This window comes from Rhinatrema bivittatum, chromosome 3 (assembly GCF_901001135.1).
Source record: "Rhinatrema bivittatum chromosome 3, aRhiBiv1.1, whole genome shotgun sequence".
NCBI classification, from domain to species: Eukaryota; Metazoa; Chordata; class Amphibia; order Gymnophiona; family Rhinatrematidae; genus Rhinatrema; species Rhinatrema bivittatum.
Genome location: NC_042617.1, coordinates 482,169,410 through 482,196,382, shown reverse-complemented (window position 1 = coordinate 482,196,382; position 26,973 = coordinate 482,169,410). Strand labels below are relative to the sequence as shown.

Genomic DNA, 26,973 nt, shown 5'->3' with positions numbered 1-26,973 from the left:
TCCCCCCACCACCCTCTCCTATCTCCCTTGCTCTCTCTCACACCCTCTGCTCTCTCTCACCCACCCCTCCCCTCATATAAGCTCCCTCTATGAAACCCAACTCAAGCATCCCCTCACCCCCCCTTACCTCCCATGCTATCTCTCTTACACCCTCTTGCTCTCTCTCACCCTCTGTTCGTGGCGAAGATGAGTCCCTGAACTTCACAAAGGTGAAGATGAAGGCTTGGGCGAGCTGTTCGCGGCACACGGGGGCCTTCCATTTTTGCCATTTTCTGCGCAGAATTTGGCAATTCTACACAGGGGGAATTCTGCGCTCCGCAATAGCGCAGAATTCCCCCAGGACTACATGATACACGCGGTCAGTGCAGCTGAAGTGGGAAAAGGCTGGGGCCCACAGTGTGAGCCTTAGAAGAGGATCCACAGTATCTGCCATGTTGTCTGGAACCCAGGGGATAGAAAAAGGACAGGGACTGTGGCCCATTGTATGCTGTGCACTGCGGATCAGTTGTGAGCACAGTTCCTTCACTTTTTCAGCCTGAAGTGTCTCTTGCATAAGAACTCCATGTATCTTTTTCTCTTCACTTTTTTTTGTTACCACTCTTTTTTGTATTGAGCAGTGTGTTTAACGAGACCAGGACGATGTAAAAATTTTATTTTTGGCCTGTGATCTTTTTTTCTGTTGGCATAACGATACGCTTTGGCCTTTTGACATACCTTTTAAGATATCTTTTCTCTCTGTGGTTATAACTATGTATCAGAATCCCTTCCATGCTGTGACCTTTGTGAAGTTCCAGTAGAGGGGCTAGTAGTCCATCGGACCATAAGGACTTAACTTCTGATAATAATGTGGCTAAGATACCATCTGGTTCTTCACAGAGCCCTGACATCACTGTGATGGAATCTGTTATCACTGACTTTGTCAAGGAAATTTTCTTCATTCTGATGTTACGCCATTAATGATCTTAAAGATGAATTCAAAAGCTTAAAGGAGAGATTATTTGAAAAGATCCATAATGGAGAATAGATTGACCTTACAGCAGATTTTTATAGGCATATGAAGGGTTTGGAAAAAATGTCTATGGAAATAAAGGAGCGTCAGAAGCTCCTGGAAAATCATTAGTGATGGAATAATTTGAGTTTTTGGAGTCCCAGAGCTGGATAGGAATGAAAATACTGCTAAGTTGCTTAACAGCATCTTCCAGATCTATATTCCGGGCTTTGGGGAGTGCTTGATTAAATTTGATAGAGCCCACGGGGTTGCAAAACTGTGACTAGCTAATGTAGGCTTCTGAGGGTCATTGTAGTTTGTGTGCACTATTTTGAAGATAAACAAGCCTCCTTAATCACACCAGGGGTAACGATGGAATGGAATATGAAGGAGTAAAGATCAAAATATTTCAAGACCTGTCCTAGTACACTTTGTAAGGAGGAAAATTTTGCCCCCTTCTGTGTTAAGAGGCAAACAGATATGATACAATTGGGGCTTTCCCTTTGCAGTTTTCTTGGGATGGTGGAGCCCAGCATCACAGATCTGGAGGAGAGTAAGTAGATTTTGAACCATTTGGCAGGAAGACCAAAACCCAGAAGAGGACCTTATATCCTGGTAGAGCTTGAGTAGTCATTGGTCGCACCCCGAAGGAGGCACCATCATCTTTAAAGGAAGAAGCTGAGGTTCTTCCCTATAGAGCAGTTGGATGGGAAGATGGACTGTTCGACACCTGGCTAATCATTGCTATACTGAAATGTCCCAGTTCTTTCTCCTCTGGTTTTTGTCATTATTGCTATTTCTTTTATTGGGTCACTTTTGTATCTGCTCTCTCTTTGCCTTAAGCTGTTGGTGATGGTTCTGCCTTGTGAGGAAGGATTTACGCATGAGTGCATGAGCAAAAGATGCTGTGGACTCTTTCTTTTCTATATCATACTGTTATGTCTTCCATCTCTTTTTCTCTCTCTCTTATATACTGGTAATTAGATGCTTTTGATTTCTGGTAAGGAGTTCGTTCTATGGGAGTTATGTTACTTGCTTATATAGGTTTTTCCCATGGATGGGGGCAATATATTTCTTTATCTGCTCTGTATTTAGGCGGCAGTTCTTTTACTCTCTTTACTTTCACTCTCTCCCTTTCTGTTTTGAGATTTAAATATGGGTTGCTGCTATTCTTTGTTGAGAGAGTGCTTGAGATTGAGCAGATCGTTTCTCCTTCCCATCCCTGAGTATATCAGGCTGATTACCGTTGACTGGTTCCTGACACTAGCTCTACTATCTTGGGTTCTAGGGGATGCTGGGTGTTGCTTTGGGGCGGAGAGGAGGGGTCTGTGTTTTCTTCTTAATTATCTATAAAGTGGCCTGCTGCACTATATCTTATGTACATATGCTGGGTAAATGTGTCCCTGATTTTGAAACTGTTCTTACTGTTGTTTTTATGTCCCATCCTTTTGAATTTTCATTTTTTTCCTTAATGTGAAGGAGCTTAATTCCCTTACAAAAAGGTGGTTTGCTTCTTAGGGAAGCTGCTAGGAAATAAGCACTGTTTTATTTTGTCCAAGAAACACATTTTAAAAAAGACAACTTTAGTTCATTATCTGCCTTATATGCAGTTCTTCCACAATATGGTGATGGTCCATACACACCTGAAGTTTCTACCATATTAATCAAGCAATTGTGTTACCTACATTCTTCATAAGGCTACATGCAAATGAATGTGAGAAATACCTTAGATTGTAAATGAGCCTTGGATTACTTCACAAGGACAACTCTGCCTTATTGCCAGGCTTTGCAACTATTTGTCTGTTAATGATCCTAACAGACTGGGCATAGTAGTAGTCAAACATACACTGTCCAACTGGCTAGCAGACTTCATTGTGCAGTGCTATACATTAACAGGACTACAAATTACATACACCATCAAGGCTCATCAGGTAGAGCCATGGTTGCATCAGTGGCTCATTTGCAAGCCGAACCTCTTGAAGACATCTGCAAAGGTGAAACTTGATGATAAGTACACACCTTTGCATCTTATTACTGTCTGGACAACCTCTCAGAGAGATAGTAAATTCAGACAAGCAGTTCTGCCTAGCCTCTTTGTCCCATAGTCTACACTCCATGATGGGGTCCAGGTTGCTTATTCAGTAAAAGCTCCACTGCAGCCCTTAACTTGGGACTTCCCACATGTCATAACTAATTCAACTCTGCATGTCGATGGAGAAAGCAAGTTTGCTTACCACAAACAATGTTCTCTGTAGACAGCAGTGCGACTTAGCCGTACTGGATACCTGCCTGCCTCCCTGGAGAGTAGAACACCTAGGTATAATTAGTTCTGAAATCGACTGAGAGAGTTCACGAGGCAAAGCCCGCATGGGAATTCCCACATGTGCTTTGTAGAGCAAAAGCTCTAGCAACTAAGAGAGAGGGAGGTCCATTTGGTGTCACTGGATGATGTCACCCCTACATGCCATGACTAATTCATCTTGCTGTGTGCGGAGAACACCTTTTACAGTAAGCACTTATTTTATGTGCATAAGTAATGAATTAAAATGCAACAAAAAACAAAGCAAAAAGAGATCTTTCCTGTGCACATCCCTAATGAGTACCTCTGTATATGAATTTTTACACCCACTTGTTTTATGTTTTTATTTTAGCGCTGCCTCATACTGGTTCTTTTGGTTTCCTGCCTGGAGGGTATGTTGGCACTACTATGCAGAAGGCACAGTCGCTGATTGACTTAGGTTCCAGCAGGTAGGTAACTGGTTACAAACACTGTAGGCTAATAGTCACATATCTAGGGCTGGCTCAGTGATATGGTTGTACATTGCCATGCAGTAGACCTGGATTCAATTCCCAGGTAAGGTATTCTGCTCGGACCAGCTAGGGCTGGGATATTGCAGATGCCCATGATTGTAGACTTCCAGAAGGAGCCTTGATATATGGTCCCTGGTTGAAGACTGCCATCTTGATGACTGAGCTGGGTGAATTGGGAGGGGGGCTGTTAAGTCTCCTCAGCATCTCCAATCCTGGCTGACCTAGGGAGCAGAAGACCAAAACCAAGGAACAAATCTGGGACCTTCCACATAGCAGGTTTTTTTTTTTTCCATTGGATTTATATTCTGCTTTTTGGCCCTTTAAGATGGATTATATTCAGGTACTATAGGTATTTTCCTGTCCCCAGAGAATTTACAATCTAATTTTGTACCTGAGGCAGTGGAGGGTAAAGTGACTTGCCTAAGATCATAAGGAGCAGCAGTGGAATTTGAACTCTGGTTTTCCTGGTTCATAGTCCCCTGCTCTAACCAATAAGCTGCTACTCCTCTGCTAAGTCCACAGCACTTAGCAACTAAACTACTGGGCTGGCTTCTGTTTGAATTTATAGGCTTGGTCTAAACACTACTTAAGCCAATATCTCTCTGCAAAAGGGCCAACTCTATAGTGAGAGTAAGTCAGAATTAGCAGACATCAGCCTGGTCCCTTTTGAATGTTGGGCCTCATGGCTTTCACAGTTCACATTATTCCTTTGGCACATGTATGAGAAGCCCAGTTGGCCTTGTAGTCCCAGTAGAATCAAGCCACTCAGACTTGAGAACATCTGTGTCAGAGGAACTCAGATACTCCTTGGTTCGTTGGCTCTCCTATTCCATTCCCTTCTAAAATTCCTTCTAAAATTCCTATTTACCAAATTGTCCTAAATACAGATGTTTTCAACTTGAATGGACAGGTTGAGAGCTCACCTACTAGGCCTTCACACCCAGGTCCCTCGTCATTCAGAAGAAGCTTCACTTCAATCTTCTGGGGCTACAGGAAGTTTTGAATTGCAGTGGTTTTGAACCTTTTTTTTTTTGGTTAAGGCACCCTATAATAGATTGTAAAATTCTTCAGAGTCCCAAGATTCTCTCCCTCCTTATTCATTAGCTTATCCCTCAACATACACCTATGCACTCGCTCTCTCTCCCTGCAAAAAGCCAATCTACAATTGTCCCCCGTCACCATTCTTCAAGCAATCACAAACTACACCTTTCACCCACCACTAAGTCTCCAGCTGCTCCCAACCTCCCATCCCTTTTGTTCCAGTACTTGCAGCTGCCACTGCCCTTAGAGAGGCTGTTGTCTTCCAGGACCCTTTGATTCTCAATGCTTTTGAAACAAGCTGTTCTCGTGAGACCACAAGATCCGTGTGGGAGTTTGGGCATCACAGAATTCAAACTCAATGGGAGCCAAGTTGTGCTGGAAGGCAGCAGCAGCTGTGATTGTTGGAACAAGGTGGGGTGGAGGGGATGGGAATCTTCCTAGGAGTAGTAATGTTCAAATGACTTCAAAACTGAGTGAAACAGAGTTTAGGGATGCTTGTAGAGCATTTTAGGTTCTGTAGACCCTGGTTGAAAAGTATTACTGTAAAGACTTTCAGGACTCGGGTGGCCAACAAGATTGTCCTTGTTCAAACAGACAAATGGGTGGTTATGTTCTACTTGAGCAAGTCTGAAAAACAGGCTCCATCCTTCTGGGTAAGGAAACTGACAAGGTGTGTAACAGCCATCTCTCATGAGAGTACCCTAAGAGTGAATTGCTTACCAGTTTGAAGTCAACCATTCACCAGACACAAGTACCTATCCCCATCCCCCTCTCTTTTTGAAGTTGTTTTTCAGTCAAAACTTTGGTAACAGAACTAAGGAGAGCATTGGGGATGTAGTAACATAGGAAGAATCAATGCATGCATGTTGAAGGCCTGTAGATCTTTCCAGAAAACTCTGGAAAAGCATTACTTTCCATGTCTAATGCAGTCACTTGAGCTATTTGTTTTTATTGTTGAACAACTTTAAAAAAAAAAAAAAAAAAAAGAAGTACCTGTTAAAGGGTGAACAACTTGCTTTTCTAAATGTGGTTGATCTTAAAACCACATTTCTTCCTCTACAGATTCATTTCCTCAGTTCTTCTGTTTCTTTCCTGTAATTCTTTTACTTCCCCTCTGATGCCCTTCCCCAAACCATTTTTAATACTAACTCTGTTAGGTATTTTTTAGCATAGTGTACAATGTGGAAATACAAAATTTGTAGTTCTATGCTCTATATTGAGCGTTTCCTGTGTAACGTATAAATAATACAGCAAAATCCCCATTATCCGGCACCAAACTAACTGAAAAGCTCCACTAACTGGCATCTAGCAATGAGGCTTTTTTTTCCAACTGCATGGTTGCATGGGAGTGGGGGCGTCTGTGCAGTGAGAAGTGCATACATGTGCGTTCTTTTATGGCCCTGTGGTTCTATACTAAGTACTGGGTGAAAGGGACTGTTGCCAAAAAGGTTTTAAATAAATAGAGAGCATGGGGGAATAGAAAGAAGTGCTCACTCAAATAACCAGCATACTCCGTATTAGTTTGTAGGTCTTTTATATGTTTGTTTTGATTACAAATGTTCATTGTTACCCAGAAGAGACAGCTGAAGTGAGATATGACAAGTCTCTATAAAATCATGAAAGGACTATAATGGGAAAATGTGAATTGGTTATTTATTCTTTCAGATAATACAAGGACTAGGGGGCACTCCATGAAGTTAGCACATTTAAAACAAATCAAAGAAAATTATTTTTTTACTCAACTCAGTTATGCTCTGGAATTCATTGCCAGAAGATGTGGTTAAGGCATTTAGTGTAGCTGGGTTTAAAAAAGGTTTGGATAAGTTCCCGGAGGAGATGTTCATAAACTGCTGTTAATCAAGTTGAATTAGGGAATAGCCACTGCTTATTACTGGCTTTAGTAGCATAGGATCTACTTAATGTTTGGGTGCTTGCCAAATACTTGTAACTTGGTTTGGCCGCATTTGGAAACAGGATGCTGGGCTTCATGGGCCCTTGGACTGACTCAGAATGGCAACTTCTTATGTTCTTATGTTAAGCTAGAACTGGTGATAGAGTGGGCAATAAATCTTTTCAATAAAATAAATACATACTTGACTAACTGGCGAGGACTGTGCCCCATGCATTGCTGGGTAATGAGGCTTTTGCTGTACAATGCTTTATCTAAGTGAATCATGTGTCAGTGCGTGTTTGTGAATTGTGTTGAATTATTCTAATATAGATTATGTGTTTTTTAATTTATAGTTCCAATTCTTCCTCTACCACATCTTTAACTGGAAATTCACCAAAGACTGGGTCCTTGGACTGGGCAGTTCCACAGGCCTCCAGATTAAAATACAGGCAGAAGTTTAACAGCCTTGATAAAACCATGAGTGGATACCTCTCAGGTTTGTAAATTAAGATATTGCTGAGAGCAATTTGATGTTTATTACTAGTTTATTTTATAATCATTTCATTTTATAAATGTTTTTTCCTTTTAATACTAATATTATGAATGTTATCTGTAAACCATTGTGATCTAGATATGGAATGACAGAATATAAAATGTTTAAATTGTATCAAAAAAGAGCAAATTCAGCTCTGATTTATAAAAATATCTTCATGGGATCATGCTTTATTTTTTAACTTTAAAATAGGAGATGGCTTTGTCTGCTGTCTAGTGGCACTGGCAGGGTTCAGGTGTGCTGGAGCTTGGCAGTAAGGCAGCTGCTGCTACTAAGGCAACCTCTCCTGATTCTGATAAGTGGTACTAAGAGATTATATCAGAAGAGACATCCCTGCAGACCTCAGAGCTGGCAAGGGATCCAGATATGTACCCAATTATGCCATCTCAGGTGAGGAGGGGGTTAGAAGAGAAAACAGAGTCTAGTAGAAGTACTTAGTATATATGAGCAAAATTCTTAAAATGTTTTGTGTTTCCAAGCAGGGCTGAATTCTGTGATACGTGGGTGATGTCATCTGACAGCACCAAATAGAATCATTAATGTAAACTACCTTGATATTTTACTTAAAGGTGATATATCAAATAAAGACACTAACTAACCCATCTCTCCAGCTCAGTAAATTTTTTACTACTGAACATTCATGGGAGTTCCTGTGCATGTACTGCTTTGTGTCTTCTTTTATCCGAACTTATGCATAGACGTGTACCTTCTCTGTCTGTCTTTGCTTACTTTATCTTTTTTTGTCTTCTATTAAAAGTTCTAACTTGCTTTAGGTTTCTTGCTGCTTTGGCAACTCCTCAACAGAGGACAAGCAGGATGGTAGTCCTCACACATGGGTGACATCATTGGATGGAGCGCAGCACAAAACTTTGATTTCACAGATTCTAGAACTTTCAAACATACCCTACTGAGCATGTGCAGCTGTACTAATCACCTTGCCCCCTAGGCAGAGTCCCTCAGTCTCTTTTTTTTTTTTTTTTTTTCTCCGCGGAACTGTGTGGTCACGGGAGCCATGTGTCTCACGGTATTCAGCTTTGCTCTCTCCTCACAGTTTTTGTAAGTGATTTTTTATAGAGCTGCAGCTGTTTTTCTTTCCTTTATCTTACATTAGTTTTCTTTCTTTTCCTTTTTCTTCTTTCCTTTGACTGCCAGCTGCATGGTGGGCCTTAGTCACTGTGCAGTCCAGCAGGGTCTATTCTATCCCTTAAAAAAAAAAATCAAAAACTGCACTGGCGGTTTAGTATCTGTGTCCATTCCTTGCTCTGTCTGTTTTTGTACCTTTGTCAGGTGCTGGCAGGACTGACTGAATGCAATCTGTGTATAATCTGTATAAGCCGCTGAGCCTGGGGACTCACCTGAATTCTACCTGGGCAGGAGTTCCATGTCATTTCACCGATTGACCGCCATTGATGGAGGTTCAGACAGTACAGAGATCGAGGACCACACTGTTCCTGTGGGGGTGAGAACTCATCCTCCCTACATTCAAAGGAACTAGTCTCCACGGGCAGGAGCTCTGGTTAACATAGCCTCCTCTTCTGCTTGCCGTGCAGTGTCCTTGTGAGAGAGGGTGAGCAGGAGCCTGGGCAAGCAGCTTGCTGCCAACCTTCAGTGCCATGTCCAGTAACGGTTGCCGTGCACTTCGGTGTCCAGCGCACTATTGCTCTGACGAATCGATGTCGGGATCAGGATTGCCATTGAGTGCCATCGAAGTGGCGGGGTGCCCTCAATGCCATAAGGGCCTTCTGTGCTGTAGTCATTTGTGGACTTGCACCAGAGTCATTAAGCGCCTTGGGCTTCAAGGTGGCGGAGTAGTCCATTCCATGGATGCCTCAGGACCTTCAGTGGCCATGGATGCCTCAGGTCATTCCAGGCCCTCGATCCTGTCGAGGTGCACAAATGGCCACCCTCGATGCTTTCGAGGTGCATGAGTGGCTTCCTCCGAAGCCGTCAAGGGGTGTGGCCTCGATGCTGCGGCCTTGTGTGTGTGTGTGTATATATATATGTATATATAATATCATACATACACATGCAGATGTTTGGCTCCAAGGCAGCATCTCCTGTGGCTTTATGGATTGTTTGTATGACTGCAAGATGTCCATCACTGACAAATGCAATATCTGTTAAAAATGCTTTGGACCAGGTCATCATTTAGCCAATTGCTGTGACTACGGACTGTTGTGGCCGTCTGCTGTGCCCTCTGTTGCTTACCTTTCTTCTGCCTAACTCCGTTCATCTTGGGAAGATGGCTACCTCTGCCTCTCTGTACCGACACCTCCGGCGTCTCCAGTCCGGCATGAGTGATTGCGTTCGCCATCTTTCTTCTGGGATTACCTAGGGCACGCGCGCAGAGCCCCGTCCTTTACGTGCGTCATGGCGGGAACCTCGGGGGCATCCCCACCGCATGACATCATAAGCTCAGGACATTTAAACCCAATTCACAAATCAAGCTACAAGTTAGCAAGGAATCCTCCATGCTGATCTGTCCTCGCTACCAGACGCTCCCGCTTTGTGTACGCTCTTTCCAGGACAACTTAGGTACCCGATCCTCGGGGGCCTTGCCTCGCTCCTCTTTACCCTCCGGGGTAACCTGCTACCAACAAGGACGCCTAAGGCACCCGCTCCTCGGGGCCTTGCACGTCCGAGACCTCTGCTCCTCTGAGCTCTCTCCTACTACAACTACCAGCATCAGAGTGAGTACTGCCGCATCAGTTTTGTCTTTGCTGTGTTTCATCTCTCTCTCCATAGACTCCAGAGCACCCTGCACCGTGGGCCTGGTGAGACTGTGGAACCGCCATTCCACTCTGCTACATACAGATGGAACAGTATCATTTGGCTCTCCTCTCCTAGCTGGGATCCTCACCCGATCCTCTGGTTACCATCTACATTGCAGTACAATAAAGAGATATCTCTGTGTCCATCTCTGCCTAGAGCTAGCCTATTGCTGCAAGTCCCCACAGGGCAGGGCCCTGTGGGAGGAGTCATCTCTTACAGTGACCAAGGGCCCACGCTTCAATGTCCAAAGTACAACACAGTCGAATGTCGCCGATGTCCCAGAGGAACAGGGCCTGGAAAATGAAAGAACAGTGAAGTTGGAGTCTTTCCACCTTTTGGAACAGGACCTCTTCGGGCTTCTTCTCTGCCGAGTTGAGCAGGAACTCCTTGAGCAAAGCTCTCCCAATTGTAGTACTTGGTTCTAGCTCCACCATAGTGTGGGGGTGGAGCAAGATGCGGAAGCATGAAGAGCAGGGGTCAGCGAGCCCCTTAATGCACAAGAAGGCTACATTTCCCTCCTTATGGTGCTTGTCGGCGCAGAAAAAGAAATGCCATGCATTGAAATGACAGTGAGATTAATGCCACCGAAGCTTAAGTCGGCACTGAAGCATGCATCATTGATGTATTTGGGCCTCAACTCTGACATTACCCAGCCTTGGCGCCATCGATGTTTTAACGTTTTGATCAGTCATTACACAAGATTCTGGCACAGTCATTTTGTGGTTCTCTGAAAATAGACATCATGGGGGTTGTAAGCACTGCAACAATCAGCACACCAGTTCCCAGTGTCTTCGACAAACTCTAAGCCGAAACAGTCCTTGGTGGGTCCTGGAGGAGATTGCTTGCACTTACCTCCTTCCATATGGGCATCCTTATCTCCATCTCACTACCTTCATTGTGGAATTTGTTTGGAGACTCCAGATCTGATATGCTCCATTAAACCAGCACAGTTAACTCAGAAGGGGGGCTCCCTCCTGGGATATAAATTTTGAACAACGAGACTATCCAGACAGAAGTAACATTTAATAAATTGAAGATTATTGCTGCTAATTTATATTGAACAAACCAGTACACCGGTAGCCAGTGTAGGGACTTAAGAATCAGGGAGATATTCTTAGGTATTGCTACACCTGTGAGTAGCCTGGAAGAAATCAATGATGTTTAGTTGGGACCAGTATATAAAGTTACAGTAATCAGGAGATTGACGAATAGGTTGGAAGGCTTCATGATCAAGAAATGGTTTTAAGTGGTGTAATAGGCATAATATGGCAAATGAAACCTAAACAACGGATTTAATATGTGGGCGCATAGAAAAGGCAGGGTCTAATTTTACCTCTAGATTCTCAGATCGGGATGTGGTATCTGTCAAAAAGCAGGGCCTGAGGGGGATTATCGGTGGGAAAACGAGATAGTATCATAATCAAGTAGGTGCTACTCTTCAAATTCTACCTCACCAAGTAACACTGACAATAGATGCATCCACCAGGGGGTGGGACACACAAGCGGACTCCTTCCGAACTCATGGAACTGGTCAACAACAGAACGTCTGTTTCAGATCAACCTCTTGAAGCTATGAGCTATTTGACGTGTATTGAGAGTGTTCTTGCATCTCCTTCAGGGAAAGAGAATTCTTATCCAAACCAACAGCCAAAAGGCAATGTTTTATGTGAACAAACAAAAGAACACTGAGTCCTGGATCCTCTGCCAGGAATCTCTGAAAATTTGGAATGGACTTACAATCACAGAGCTTTCCTCTAATCAATTTACCTTCCTGGGCTCTCCAATTTGCTGGTGGATCACCTCAAAAGGGTTTTTCACCCCCCATGATTGGTCCTTGGTCTAGGGTGTTTGAGATAGGTAACCTTAGATATCAAATAGCCTATCAATCAACGTCTTTGCATGAGAAGACAACTGGAATGTTAGCAAATTTTGCTCCATTTTTCAAAGCAAGTTCAGATTTGCTCTCGACACTTTTTTCTGCTCAAGTGGGATGCAGACCTGCTATATTCCTTTCCTCTATTTTCATAGGTGCCAAAAATGATACAGAAGATCTCAAGGAGTAGACACATCTTATCGTTATTACTCCAGCTTGACCCAAGCAAATGTGGTTATCTTACCTTGACAGATTATCTGTCTGCCTGCTGATAACTCTGGGGTCTGATCTGGCTCTACTTACTCAGGAAGAGAATCGTCTGTTTCACCCGTACTTCCCTTCCCTCAACTTGAAGGCATAGATGTTGAGCACTCGATAGTCTCATCATTGTCCTCCAAGGAAATCAAGGACATTGTGATTTTGCCCAGGAAGTGGTCTCTAGCAGAGCACCTGTTTTTAAGAACATAAGAAATTGCCATGCTGGGTCAGACCAAGGGTCCATCAAGCCCAGCATCCTGTTTCCAACAGAGGCCAAAACCAGGCCACAAGAACCTGGCAATTACCCAAACACTAAGAAGATCCCATGCTACTGATGCAATTAATAGCAGTGGCTATTTCCTAAGTAAAATTGATTAATAGCCATTAATGGACTTCTCCTCCAATAGCCATTAATGGACTTGGAAGCGTTTTTCATCTTGATGTCAGGTAGGCATCTTTAACATTTTCGCCTGTGCTCTAAAAGATCTGCTTCAATACTTGTTCTCTGTCACTCTTTCGGGCCTCAGTAAGTCATCGATCAAAGTACATTTCAGTGCCATTGCCATTTACCATCCACCATCCTTAAGTGGATAGAAAACCACTCTCCATCCATTCTCTGATATTGAAGTTCATAAGGATTTGTGGCATATGAGACCAACCGATGCTATGGGACCTCAATGTCTTGGCGCAATTGATGAAGCCTCCCTATGAACCATTAGAGTCCGTGGTCTTTAAAGTTTCTTTCTTGGAAAATGGTGTTTCTAGTCAGCATCGCTTCGGCTAGAAGAGTTAGCAAGCTACAAGCATTGGTTCATTACGCACTGTACCTACACACGCTATAGGTTTTTGCCAAAAGTGGTTTGTTTTTCATTTGACTCAAGCTGCTGTTTTTTCCACATTCTTTCCAAGAACTCATGCACATAAAAGGGAGATGGCCCTCCATTTACTGGTCTGAAAAAGGGTCTTGGTCTACTTGAAGAGAACAGAATCGCATTATCTGGCTTCTCAACTTTTCATCTCCTACGATCCTAGCAGACTGGGAATAGCTGCTGTATGGCTTCCAGATCCCAGACTTGGTCAAGACTCATAGTAAGAGCCATAGCCACCTCAGTGGCTCACCTAAGAACCATGCCCACTAAAGATATCTGCAGAGTTGCAGATGGGTTGTCTGGGCATGCTTTTATGCCCCATTACTGTCTAGAGAGACAATCTCTCCAGAAGTGATGATAGCTTTGGGCAAACAGTTTTTCACAGCCTGTTCACAAAGTAGTCCACTCTCCATGGAAGAGCTGGATTGCTTTATTATTAAGTGCTCTGCCACAACAACCCTCAGCTTGGGACTCCCATGTGTCATGGCTAATATAGCCCTGCTTGTTTACTGAGAAATCAAGTTTGCTTATCATAGATGGGGGTTCTACGTAGACAGCAGGAGCAATTGGCCATGCTTAATGCCTGCTTGCCTTCCTGGAGAATCGAGAACGCAGCTAAAGCTAGGCTCTACAATCAACTGAGGGACATGTTCATAGCAAAACTTCTGCTGAGCTGAGTTATCAGTGCTGTCTGATAACATTACTCACGTTATGGCTAATTCATCCTGCTGTTTACGGAGAACCCTTTTGATAATAAGCATACATGCTTTGTGGTCTCAATGCCAAGTGAAATTTGTGGCATAAAAAAAATACTGCACATAACACCGCTAACACCATCCCTATAGTAAAGCGTGGTGGTGGCATGATGTTGTGGGGATGCTTTGCAGCAGTGGTGACAGGGAGGCTTGAAGATGGATGGGAAGATTTATGGGCCTATTTATTCGCTTCGTTTTATGATATTGGAATAACTTGTATCCTAGTATCATTGTAATTACTCTATTCTGATGCTCTGTTACTGCTTCAATCTAATCTGCTCTTCTGAATCTGTTACTACTCAATGTAATTGCTCTTTAGGAAGCATTGTTACTGTTCAATGTATTCCGAACTGTTACTGTTCAATGTAATTGCTCTCTTCTGAAGCACTGTTACTGTTCTTTTAATGCTCTTTTATGAAGCATTGTTACTGTTCAATGTAATCCGAACTGTTATTGTTCAATGTAATTGCTCTCTTCTGAAGCACTGTTACTGTTCAATGTAAACCGAACTGATTTGTAACCTTTTACAAGAATTTCGGTTTATAAAATTGTTAAATAATAAATAAATTATCTAAAGTACAGGCAGATTGTGGAGCAAAACCTGTTTAGCATTGGGGAGAAGATTGGGGAGCACTGGGGAGAAGATTTGTCTTTCAGCAGGGCAATGATCCTAGGCACAAAACAAAAGCAAGGATGGCATAGCTAAGCAAGAAGAGAATGAATATCCTTGAGTAGCCCAGTCAAACCAGAGACCTAAATCCAATAGAAAATCTTTGGCAAGACTTGAAGACAGCAGTCCACAGATGATACCCAGTCAACCTGAAAGAGCTTGAGCTCTTCTGCCAGGAAGAATGTGCAAAAAATGCATCATCCTGCTGTACAAAGTTAGTGAACGCTTCTCCTAAACAATTCAGGGATGTTATTGCTGCAGAAAGGGGCTTCCACCAAGGAGTGTAAAAAAAATTATGCAATCAAGGTTTTTTGGGTTTTTTATTCTTAATTACTGTTGGAATATTTCTATAACTGTTCTTTCATGATGAAAGTGTACCGCATGTTGTGTAGATCAATAAAACTACTTGAAAGCATTTTGATTTGCATTTTTTTTTTGACAGAATGTGAAAAATGTACAAGTGTAAAGACTTTTGGAAGGCATTACATTTTTCTGTACTTTGTTAATGGAGAAACATTATTGTCTGTATTTACTGTTAACATAGAGGTTTGTCCTTGAGCTACGAACAAGTTCTTTTCCTGCTAGGGATGCCTATGTGCATTACACATAGACAGCTGACCTGGCAAAAACATTTTTTAGTCTGGCTTCCTTGTTCCAACAGGATCCTTACATCATTTCTCACTGTTTGATTTTTAGTGGCAGGAGGTTTTGTTTGATAAATACTATGTTTTCCTTTTTCTTGTGCCAAGCATCAGGTATACTTTCTCTTGTTGTAATATGTTTACTGAACTGAGCTAAGGATATTTATTGTGAAAATCTTTTGATTTCCCTGTACATGTCTTAATCAAAAGTTCTGATTTAGCACAAGTTTGAAACTTAGGAACAGTGGTACCAATTGTCGAGGGCTCAGCTAATGTTGGCATTACTGCTATGTTTGAGTTGTGTGCTAAATCAGGCCTTTAGCCTGCATGTTACAATATGTTTAATATATGCATGTGAATTTTTTAGCATATGTATAAAAATGACTGACATGAAGACCTGTATTAATTATTTTTATAAATGTAATCTTGAACTGGATTCCTATTTTTTGCTGTTCTCTTGTGACCACATTTATATTAGGCTGCCAGGACTATCAAAACCTTTCCAGTAAGAATAAAGTTCCTCAACATGTAGGAGGACAAAATAGCTTGAGAGAGAGCAGGGCATGCACTAATTCTCTTGCATCATCACCTTAAGTAACGCAGAGTCTGCACTGGGCACTCCAGCATGCTAAAGGCAGTGCTGGAGAGATGACCAGCACTGGGTAAGAGATTATTTTTAGTTGGGCTGGACATTATTTTCTTTCTATATCCTATTTTATGATTGGACCATTGCCCAATAAGCAGCTGCATTAGGGAGAGAGGAGGAGAAGGAAGAGAGTCCACTTTCTCCAGATGAATACCATTAAACCTGTATTGGACTAGTCCAGTGTTTCCCCAACCGGTATGCCGTGGCCGCAGTGCAAGTGTGACGCCAAAAAAAGCCCTGCAGGAAGAGGTTTAGGCACAGCTACGGACTTCATATTCTTTCCCTCCTGGCCTGCAGGGTGTTCTCCCTCTGGGATGGGATTGGGGGGGGGGGGGTGGTAGTTGGAGAGCAGCGATAATCTGTTGCTGTTGCTTTCACCTCTGCTGGCTCTCTTGTGCAATTGAAACTGTACAGGGGCCTGTAGACTTATGAGAACTGCTGGCCCCCTGCATTTCCAGTTGCAGGCGGTAGCCAGCAGAGGAGAAAGAAGCTGCATCGAGTAAGTGCTGCTTGCAGGCTCTGCTGGTTCCAAGATATAGGAGACAGAAGGGACAGCTGAATGTGCTGAAGGATGTGGAGGGAAGGGAAGGTAAAAATGCGCGGGGGGGGGGGCGGGCATGGAGGGAAGAGAATGGGAGGTGATGATTCAAGTGGTGGGGAAGGAGAAGGACAGTGATTATGCCATGGGGTGGAGGAGAGAGAAAGGAAAAGAAGAGAAGATGATGATGGCAGGGGAGAGAGGAGAGAAAGTGATGGTCCCATGGGGGTGGGGGAGAGGAAAGAGAGGGGAAAGTGACAATGCCAGTGGGTGGAGTGAGAGGGAAGATGATGATGCCAGGGCATGGGGGGAGAAGTGGTGGGAGAGGGAAGGGAAGGTGATGATTATGCAAGGGGGTTGGAGGGAGAGGAAAGAAAGAAGGTGATAATGCTAGGGTAGAGGAAGAGAATGGGGGCTGGGGGGAGAGGTGAAGAGAAGAGATGATGGTGAAGGTGATGGTGTGCCACAATGAAATGAACCCTGTGCCGGGTGTGCCATGACACAAAATGAGGTTGGAAACCACTGAACTAGTCTTTGGTACTAGTTATTTTCCCCTGAAGGCCTTAAGAAAAGTAAAATTGCGTGTTCACTGTTTTAGGGGACGCATTTTGTGAACGTCATTTATTTTTTTGTTTGTCTTAATAGGTGCAACTCATAAACAGATTTCCAAAAATGCAACCATATAACTATATATCATGTGACTGCCTTTTATTTAATATTACAAAATCTGTCAACTCCATAGCAATTTCTCTTCCACTGACTTTCCAGGAAAAAAAAATCTGACTTTCTGGTAAGCCAAACTAATTGGAAATAGAGAATTGCACTGATTGAAAGTACCAATTGATTTATTGTAGATGGATTGACCTCCTTTTAAGCCCAGTAAAATTACTTTTAAAAGAAATATTTCCTGAAAGAAGTTACATAGATATATTTATTATTGAGTTTGATTTTAATCTTAAAACCCTTGCTCAGCCTTGTTTTAAATAGTTTACTGTAATAAATACATTTCTTTATTACATTATATTGATTACATTATAAGCTCCAGAGAACAGGGACTGTCTTTTACATCTATCTGTACAGTGTTGTGTATGGCACACTAAAGAACTGATTAGTAGTAGTAGTATTAATCTCGGGGCCCGATGCAAATAGCCGAGTGTAAAACTGTGAGCTGAAATTCAGCACAGTTTCTTAACATACAAGCTAATTCTTTTTTTTAATTCCTGATGCAGTAAGCTAAAGTTATGCTAATGTATCAGGAGTTAAAATATATGCATACACAACAATCTACCTTATAAATGGGCTCTGACCGGCCCGCAAATGTGCAGTAGAGAGCAGCTCTACCGCACATGCGCGGGCGAGCACGTCGGCCAGAGTTTGCCTGTTGACAGAAATGGTGCTGGGAGGACCTGTAGCAGCGGCGGCGGCGAGGACCAGTAGTGGCGGCGCGCGCCATCCGAAGGGGTTGTGAATGAGCTGGGAGAGGAGGGGATTGAGAGAGGGGAGTGACTGAGGGGAGGGGGAGGGAGGAGAGAGTGAGGTGAGAAGGAGTGGGAGGGAGAGGTGGAAGGGGGGGAGGGGGAGGTGGAAGGGAGAATGAGAGGGAGGTGGAGGTGGAAGGGAGAATGAGGGGGGGAGGTGGAAGGGAGAGGAGGGGGAGGGAGAATGAGGAGGAGGTGGGAGGGAGAATGAGGGGGAGGGAGGGAGAATGAGGGGGGAAGGAAATGGACCGAAATTTTTTTTTTAATGTAGCCCGTTGTTACGGGCTTAACGGCTAGTGTATGCATAAATCAGACTTAAAATGTGGGTTCAGCGCAGGCTGCATGCACATTTTAAATTTATGGGGGGGGGGGGGGCAGGAATTCACTGAACTCCAAACAAACTGCTGAATGGAGAAAGGAATGGTGCATCTCTCAGTGGCTGGGAGGTCCCCAGTTTTGCTGTGGAAAATCTGAGTGTCTCGTTGGAAACGCCAAAACCGCTTGCGTTGAGGCAACTGAGCTCTCAACCCCCACGTATCACTAACCAGAATGGAGCTTCGGGCTGCATTATCCAGCACTTCTTTACTACTTCCTCGATTACTTTCTTTCCTTGGTGGGCGGTGAAGAGCTGCTGATACTGACCTTCAGTAGTACTTGGCTCCTGAGCTCATTCTCCAAAATGGAGAGTTCCATGTCAGACTGAAGCTCCACAGTACTGAAGTTATTGCAATTAAGCATTAAGAGATGTAGCTGGAATGGATTGGAGTAAACCAGGAGATCTAAATTGCTATTGCATGAATTTAGTTATTCTTTTACATTGGGACTGTGGGGATCAAGCGCTTTGCCAGAGACTTCTGATGCAACAACAACACAAGGCTGGTAGGACTCCAAATTATTTCTATAAAGTACTTAGAACTTTAATCGTTTGTGAAGTGCCAGCACAACAGTGCGGGAAACTTTACTCCATTTCTGACCAGGAGTAAAATTTCCAACGCTAAGAAAATCTGAGCTAAGCCAACACACCTCTCTGCACGGGGATTGGGGGGGGGGGTACCATTTAGTGCTTTCATTTGCATGGGATTTACATGCGAGGGCGCAAAGCAAGATTATAGTTTTATACGCACATTTTGTGTCCGCAGAGTTCCTTGCTGCATCAGGAGTAACGTTTGCGCACAAAAAATGTGCATACGACTGAAGGTAAAACTGAGCTCAGCTGAATGCACCTTTATTGAATCGCCCCCCCCCCCCCCCCCCCCCCTTATTTATATAGCTATCCTCATTTATGGTTGGTTTCTATAACGGGTGAACCAGCTGGTCCTAATCAGCCAACTAAACCTATGTTTCTGTAATTGAAACCTGGTCATATGTCTGCTCTTGAATGCCTGAACGTTTTCTTCCCATTTAACATTTCTCCTCCCTTTGGTATTTGAATGTTTTTAAATAATGTTATCCTAGCATAAATTTTCTGGAGCAACTCACCTCCAGTGGATTTGCCATCCATTTGAATGGCAATTAGTTACAATACAGTCTATTAGTTTGGTTTCAAAGGTCCCTCATTTGTTTCCTTTCCAAGTTACGGAATGTCTTTAATATAAAATCGGCTTTTTCAGCAGGTGCAGGCTGTAAAGACTTGGTTTCCATTAGGGCTGCTGATAATGCGTCTAATGGAAAATCCACCCCATGGATCACTGCAGCCTGATCTGTCTCTAGTATTACTCTCCCACCAGGGGAAAGTACAGAAACAGCAACTGGTCCTGGGCCCTTGGGCAGCAAAACCACTTACAGCCTTTCCTTTTTTTTTTTTTGCTCATTAAACTCCCAGTGATAGTGTCTTATGATAAAGTGATAGCATTTCAAATTGCCAGAGTATGTGTAATAAGCAGTCTATTTTGTAAAATATCTTTTGTATGTGTCACCCCACCTGCTTTACCAGTATAGAAGATGAAGCTTTTGTGCATATATTATATAACAGAGTAGAAGCAGCATAATACAGATGTGTATTAAAGTGCCCTTTGTCTTGCAATATTTTAATCTAGCCAATTTTAGTTTTTAGATGCTCTCTTCCATTTCGCATCTCTTCTCCTTCACTATCTTGCCAGAAGCTGAAATATTCCTTTTATTTTTTTCTTATTGTATTGGGTTGGAAGTAGGTTATTGATGCACATTCATTTTAGCATAATGATTTATTTCCAAAAATATCTGCATTATACTTTTGTTTGTGGTTATTTAAAAGTCACCGACCCCCATGTTGGAATCATGGATGGGCAATGGAGATAAGCAACATTCAAAGGCCTAATACATTAACAGAAGCTCAGTTGAAATGTACTTGTCAGCATGCTTTCTGATGCATTGGTCTACAACTGTGCAATTAACGTGCACAGGATATTAGGGAGATCCAGTACTACCTGACATTTTGCAAGAAAGTAAAAATCTTTTTATTCTGCCTAGCATTTGAGAGATTGTAGCCCTCTCTCTTTCTCTTTTTTCCCCCCTTTTAATTGTATTTTAGGCGCCTTAGTTTCCTCTGGCTCTTTAATAGGGAAACTACTTTACAGGGTTAGGAAGTGTTATTCTATTTGCAGGCCCAAAGATTTTGGCCCTGGAATTTTATTTATGGTATCTGTTATGGATTATAGGTTATTAGAATTGTTGATCATATGCTTGACCTATTGTTTCTGTGCTATTATAAATTCAATAAATAAAAGTAATAAGGTGAAATTATCTGCATTGTGTAGGAAAAGTTCTCTTAATTAATATTCTCTTTTGCTTCTTCTATCAAGGTTTTCAAGTTAAAAATGCCCTTGTACAATCAAACCTTTCGCAGACTCAGTTGGCTACTATTTGGTAAGTTTATTCAGTGATGGATTATTTCCTATGTGAACAATTTCTACATTTTATGTTGATGGAGCTTCTTAACTAGACTTTTTTGATGGAGCTTCTTAACTAGACTTTTTTGATGGAGCTTCTTAACTAGACTTTTTTTGAACCCCCTAGCTTTTACTTTTCAGATTGCTTTGGGCAGATGATGTTGGAAAAGCAGGATTTTCAGGACTTGTTGAAAACTGAACTAAGCCCTTGTGTCATGTAGACACCTGTTGACCATAAAACATCAACATACTGCATTGCATTGGAATTGGAAGTTCAGAGTTTCATGATATGACAGACACCACCAGTTTTAGTAAACCTTACCAGAACATCACATTTGAAATTATATAGTTGGCAGATGTTGCATCACTCAGCTATAGTAGATTTTATTTTGGATTGCAGTACATCAGTGGAGCATATTAGTAGATGAAGTAATATGGCTTTCTCCCATTGCTGATTCTGGACCTTAGGTAGTGAAAATGTTCCCAGTAGATGCAAAATGGGAGAAATCAGTACATCAGGCTTTATCTGAATTTTGCTGAAGGCACATAATGGTTTTATAGTCAAATATTGCTTGCCCCTGTCAGAGAGAGAATGCTGGGGTAGTTGATTTGTTACTGTGACCCAGTGACGTAGTTCTTATGTTTTTAATTTAATTGCATTAGTATTTTGTTCCCAGTGTATCACAATCAAACAAAACTCTCTGCTATATTCAGATAGGATGACTCATTACCTAAATGCTGAATGAATGTTTCATATAAGCACCTTGATATCACTGACATTAAATTACAGATCTGTAAAGATGCTTTGAGCATATTGTTGTGACATTTAAAAAAAATAGGTGGGAAATCATACTGATGTACTAATTATAATGTACATTCTGGTTGTACAAGGCGCTGCTATATTTCACTGTCTTTCTTTTGATTTTTTTTTTTCCTCTTAAGCAAGATTTCCATATCTTGTTTTGTTATCCAACATATGTTTATATTACCTCTTTTGTTGGTATTCATTTGTTTTGACTTTTCAGGAGCATTTGATTTACTTTGGAGTAAATTTTCAGTAAGATGCCTAACTGTAGCGAAATGATTATATAGGAGAAGGTAATTTTCAAACACAAGGTACAGTGTTTGAAAATTGAAATGCTATGCCTATAAATGTGCATGCATACATCGGGGGCACATTTACCAGTAAGCAGAATAGGCAAGTGCCTATAAGCAGCCACCCTACTGTGCAAGTCTCTCGCCCCAGTTCCACCACCATTGCCAGTTTCTTACTTTGTTAATGTCATTCTTTTTTTACGTACATTCTTTGCATAAATCATAGATTAGTTATTCATTCCCAAACCTACCAATAAAATACTTGATGCTAGAAAACCTGTAGGATCTTCTTTCTGCTTGCTAGCAGGAATGGTCTGCCCCTGTGATAAAGTGGCACATCCCGTTCTGACGCCTATATAGAGTTGCCAACTCCTACTTGAATAAAGTCATTAGATTCACTGTGAAAAGTCTCCAGATGGTGTAAAAAGTAGCTAAAACCATGTTATTGTGTAGTGGCGTCAGAATAGCTGGTGAGCCTAAGATTGGTGGGAAAAGAGGAGTGGCTCTCATACACACTTTCTCAACACTGACATATACACACATACTGTCTCAGAGACTCACACACACATACATGCTTCTACTGCTGCTCATGTGCTCACTTAGCCAGTCCAGAGGAGGAATACTTGCTAACTGAGAGCACTACAGCATCAACATGTAAAGCTCCTGCCCTTGTTGCCATTCCTGAGCCAGCCTGCAGCAACCATCTTTACACTTCCTCGTCCCTTTTCAAGCACTCACTATCTCAAATTCCTTCTCTGAAATCAGCCCAGCCAGTTCACCCAGAGGCCTGACTAGCATGGCCAATTACTTCCCCTGACTCCCAGCAGCAAAAAAAAAAAAAAAAATTACTGATGATAAAACATAGCCCACACTTTGTCTTCTGTTTTTCTTCTGCTGTCAGCCTGTCATAAGGTGATAATAAAGTTGCAGCTCCTGCTTTTTTGTTTTTTTTGCTAGCTGTGATTTGTTCTCCATCTAGCAGAGAGAGCTTGTCCGTGATGTCATCAGATTATCTAGGGTGGGGGTTAGAGAGAGAAGAGACTGTACCAAAAAAGCTTGTTTTGAGGAGGGTGGGGGGCAGGACCAGCGAGCACAGCACTCTAGCCAGAGGTCTCATTCTCTCTCTCTCGCCAGAGGAGGCCTCACTTTCTTGTACTTTCCTGCAGTACTCTAGCCAGAGTAGGTCTTGCTCTCTTGCACTCTCCTGTGCCACACTAGCCAGATGAGGTCTCACTCGCTTACACTTTTCAGTTTCCAGATATGCTCGGTAAGTAGGGAGCCTGATGGAAATTTAGGAGAAGGAGCAGTCGTTACAGGTGGTGTCTGAATTTGGGGGGCGGGCGCATAGAACCTGTGTCCCCCTTTCCGTTGCCTAAGGAGTCACTTGTCCTATGTTATCAGCTGAGGAGCTGCCCCCTGATATGCCTCTCTCTTATGCAGAAAAGTATATGTATGTTCTGAAGGTATGCATGTAGTTTTAAGTGACTAAAAAATCCACTAATTAGCTGTTACAAACCCAGTGTAAAAGATCCTTATCTCCCCATAAAGAGAAGCAGAACATTAGTAAATGACAGCAGAGAACCACTGAAAACCAATAATATGCTTTTATTGATTGTCTTACTTAAGACTTTAAAAACTAAGCATCCACGAAGCCTAAAGCAATGCTTCTGGAAACTTCCCTATCATGCTAGACCCCCCTGCATGTGTTCCCTTGAATGACCTGTTCTCGAAAACATGGCCAACTTGCAATGCTTTGCTTCTGGGTATCTCGGTTAGTTCATAATGGTTTTTTTGTCTTTCTTGACCGCTTTCTTCTCTTACATTTTATACTGGATTTTATATCACAATATTAAAGTCTTTAAGTTGAATATACGTGTAATTATAAAATGATGAGCTTGCTGGGGATCATGTAATGCAGTGAGCTGTTCAGATGTGTGACAGAGCAGCTCTTGGTGCCATCCCCATTATGCATCAATATCTCCTTCAATTTTATTATTTTGTGATTGGAAAAACATTTTTTGGTTAAAGTACTACATCGGGCTGGTGTAGAAATTGTTGGACTTAAGTTATGATTACTAGGGTTTCCAAGCAAGAGAAAGATAAATCTAAGGTGTTAGAAACTAAGATGGCGGACAATTCAGCGGAACCACAGAGCCTGGAAACAGCGAAAATTATTAGAGAAGTTTCTTCTGTGGTGATTTCTGCAATGGATTGAAAGTTAGTCAAAATTGTGTCTGTGGCTGCGATAGATACACGTACATTTTGGAAAGTTGGGTTTCAGGGGCAAGAAGACAGGGTTTGGGGCTTAGGTTGTGGAGCACTGAACCAAATGTTTAATGTTTCATCTGTATATATTTATAATTTGAGTAGTGATGTTTCCTGGAATTTAGCAAGATAAGGAACACAAAAAGGTAAAAAATGTTAACAGCTTTGAGAAGACAGGGTGCTGCTGTTGCGTTGGACAAGAAATATATTTGAGAGAGAGCGAATATGCTAAACCGAGGAGACAGTGGGTGGACGAATGCTATGCAGCCTCTTCTCCTATGACTAGGAAAGCTGGGGTGGCAATTCTCATAAGACAGTAACTTTTGTTCTGGCAAAAGTTATTACTGATTCAGAACAAAGATACTATGAATGGGGACATTGGGGAGTGTTTAGTACTGTTTATGCTCCAAAGGTGTACAATAATGCTTTTTTTTTCCAGTTTAGTAGAGGGGCTCAGACAGTGGGGCTCGGTTTTGATCATTATCGGGGGGAACATGAACTGTGTGTTAGATCCTGATTTAGAGATAGTGTAACAATGATGGGAAGATTAGGATCATGGAAAGAATATGCAGTTATTGGATACCTAGAGGGTGTTACATCCCAGGGTATAAGAGTTCACTCACGTTGCCAGAGCACACTTAACACAAGCAGGTTGGATTACCTGTTAGATTTGGAGGAACTCTTTTCTAATATAAATTCTGTGGAAATTGGGGCACTGTTCTTCTCGGATCATACTCCTGTGATGATGGATTTTAGATTTGGTAGGCTTGACAGAACATTTAGGTAACGGGTGCCAGCTAATTTAAATAATGTTGAATTCAAAGATTGTAAGCCCTCTAGGGATACGAAAATAACTACAGTATCTGAATGTAATCCGCTTTGAAGTGCCAAAAAGCGTAATATAAAAATCAGATAAATAAGATTTTGAGTTTCTTAATGGGAAGAATAAAGAGACTCCTAAACCTTTTTTGGGAAACAGCAAAAGCTATAATGAGGCCATATTTCCCATGCTCTAAATGTAAGGAAATACCTTAATAACAATATGCTTGGCCTAGAAAAACAGCTCAGAATGGTCACTTGAAATTGGCAGAACACAGGTTTTTGGAAAATAAGTGCAAAGTAATTTAAATGTTTACAACAGCAAACCTCCAATACTCTTATATCAGAAACAAAGGTGGTTTAAATTTGATAATAAGGTAGGGAAATGCTTAGTGAGAGTGGTTAAAACTCTGGGTGGGTCATGATTTATTCCTGTGATAAAAACTAGTAGTGGGAAAAGGTAAGAGGATAATTAGGAAATTAATAGAATTTTTCAACAATTTTCCATTCTGAGGTGGCGGGGGGGGGGGGGGGGGGGGGGGGCAGAAAATGTAGCAGGGCGAGAGGAATTTTTCAAAGATCTGGCATTTCTTACATCAGATGCTAGAAGACTGAAGATGCTTAATGTCCCCATAACCGAGGGAGAAATGATTGGGGTCATATGTGGTCTAAAAATTCACAAGACATCAGGGCCTAATGGGTACCCTGCATAAATCTATAAGTTATTGAATGCACAAGTGGAGAACCTATGTGTACAATGTCAGCATCTGTCTGGTTTGGGGAACTCCCATCCTTTTAAAAAGAGGTTTTTTTATAATCTTGCCGAAGAAAGGGAAGGATTTGGAACAACCTTTTGCTTATAGGCCCATCTCTTTGTTGAATTTGGATGTAAAAATCTTTGTGAAAGTAATAGCTAATAGATTGGCTATAGTGCTATTGGATTTGATTTATAGCGAACAAGGGAGAAATGCTATGATTAACATTAGGAGGGTGTTAGCTGCAGTGAAAAATAAGAGCACTTCTAGAACATAATCTGCCATACTGGGTCAGACCAAGGGTCCATCACGCCCAGCATCCTGTTTCCAGAGGTGGCCACTCCAGGTTACAAGTACCTGGCAAGTACCCAAAACATTAAGTAGATCCCATGCTACTAATGCCAGTAATAGCAGTGGCTATTCCGTAAGTCATCTTGATTAATAGCAGTTAATGGACTTTTCCTCCAAGAACTTATCCAAACCTTTTTTAAACCCAGCTACACTAACTGCCCTAACCACATCCTTTGGCAACAAATTCCAGAGCTTAATTGTGCGATGAGTGAAAAAGAACTTTCTCCAATTTTGTTTTAAATGAGCTACTTGCTAACTTCATGGAATGCCCCCTAGTCCTTCTGTTATCCGAAAGAGTAAATAACCGATTCACATTTACTCGTTCTAAACCTCTCAAGATTCTATAAACCTCTTCAGCTGTCTCTTCTCCAAACTGAACAACCTTAACCTCTTTAGCCTTTCCTCATAGGGGAGCCATTCAAAACCCTTTATCATTTTGGTTACCCTTCTCTCTATCTTCTCCAGTTCAATTTTATCTTTTTTTGAATTCAACGACCAGAATTGTACACATACTCAAGATGCATTAAGACATTTTCCATTTTATTCACCATTTCCTTCCTATTAATTCCTAACATTGTTTACTTTTTTGACTGCCGCAGCACACTGAGCTGATGGTTTCAATGTATTATCCACTATGACGCTTAGATCTTTTTCCTGGGTTGTAGCTCCTAATATGGAACCTTACCATGTAACTATAGCATGGGCTATTTTCCCGTATATGCATCAACTTGCACTTGTCCACATTAAATTTAATCTACCTTTTGATTGTCCAGTCTTCCAGTCTCGCAAGGTGCTCCTGCATTTTATCACAACCTGTTTGTGATATAACTACTCTGAATAATGTTGTATCATTTGCAAATGTGATTACCTCACTCATCATATTCCTTTCCAGATCATTTATAAATATATTGAAAAGCACCGGTCCAAGTACAGATCCCTGAGGCACTCCACTGTTTACCTTTTTCCAATGTGAAAATTGACTATTTAATCCTACTCTGTTTCCTGTCTTTTAACCGGTTTGCAATCCACAAAAGGAC

The 26,973-nt window shown here is 41.9% G+C and overlaps 1 protein-coding gene across 4 annotated transcripts in view; it reads left to right on the top strand.

Moving 5' to 3' along the window:
- The window catches only part of ITSN2 (intersectin 2), a 337,690-nt gene that overhangs the window by 72,823 nt on the left and 237,894 nt on the right, over window positions 1–26,973 (top strand). For all 4 annotated transcript variants that reach the window (XM_029596037.1, XM_029596039.1, XM_029596038.1 and 1 more), the window contains exons 7-9: window positions 3,640–3,736; window positions 7,085–7,227; window positions 20,565–20,628. In XM_029596037.1, coding sequence (XP_029451897.1) covers window positions 3,640–3,736; window positions 7,085–7,227; window positions 20,565–20,628 — 304 coding nt within the window. The remainder of the gene's footprint in view (window positions 1–3,639; window positions 3,737–7,084; window positions 7,228–20,564; window positions 20,629–26,973) is intronic.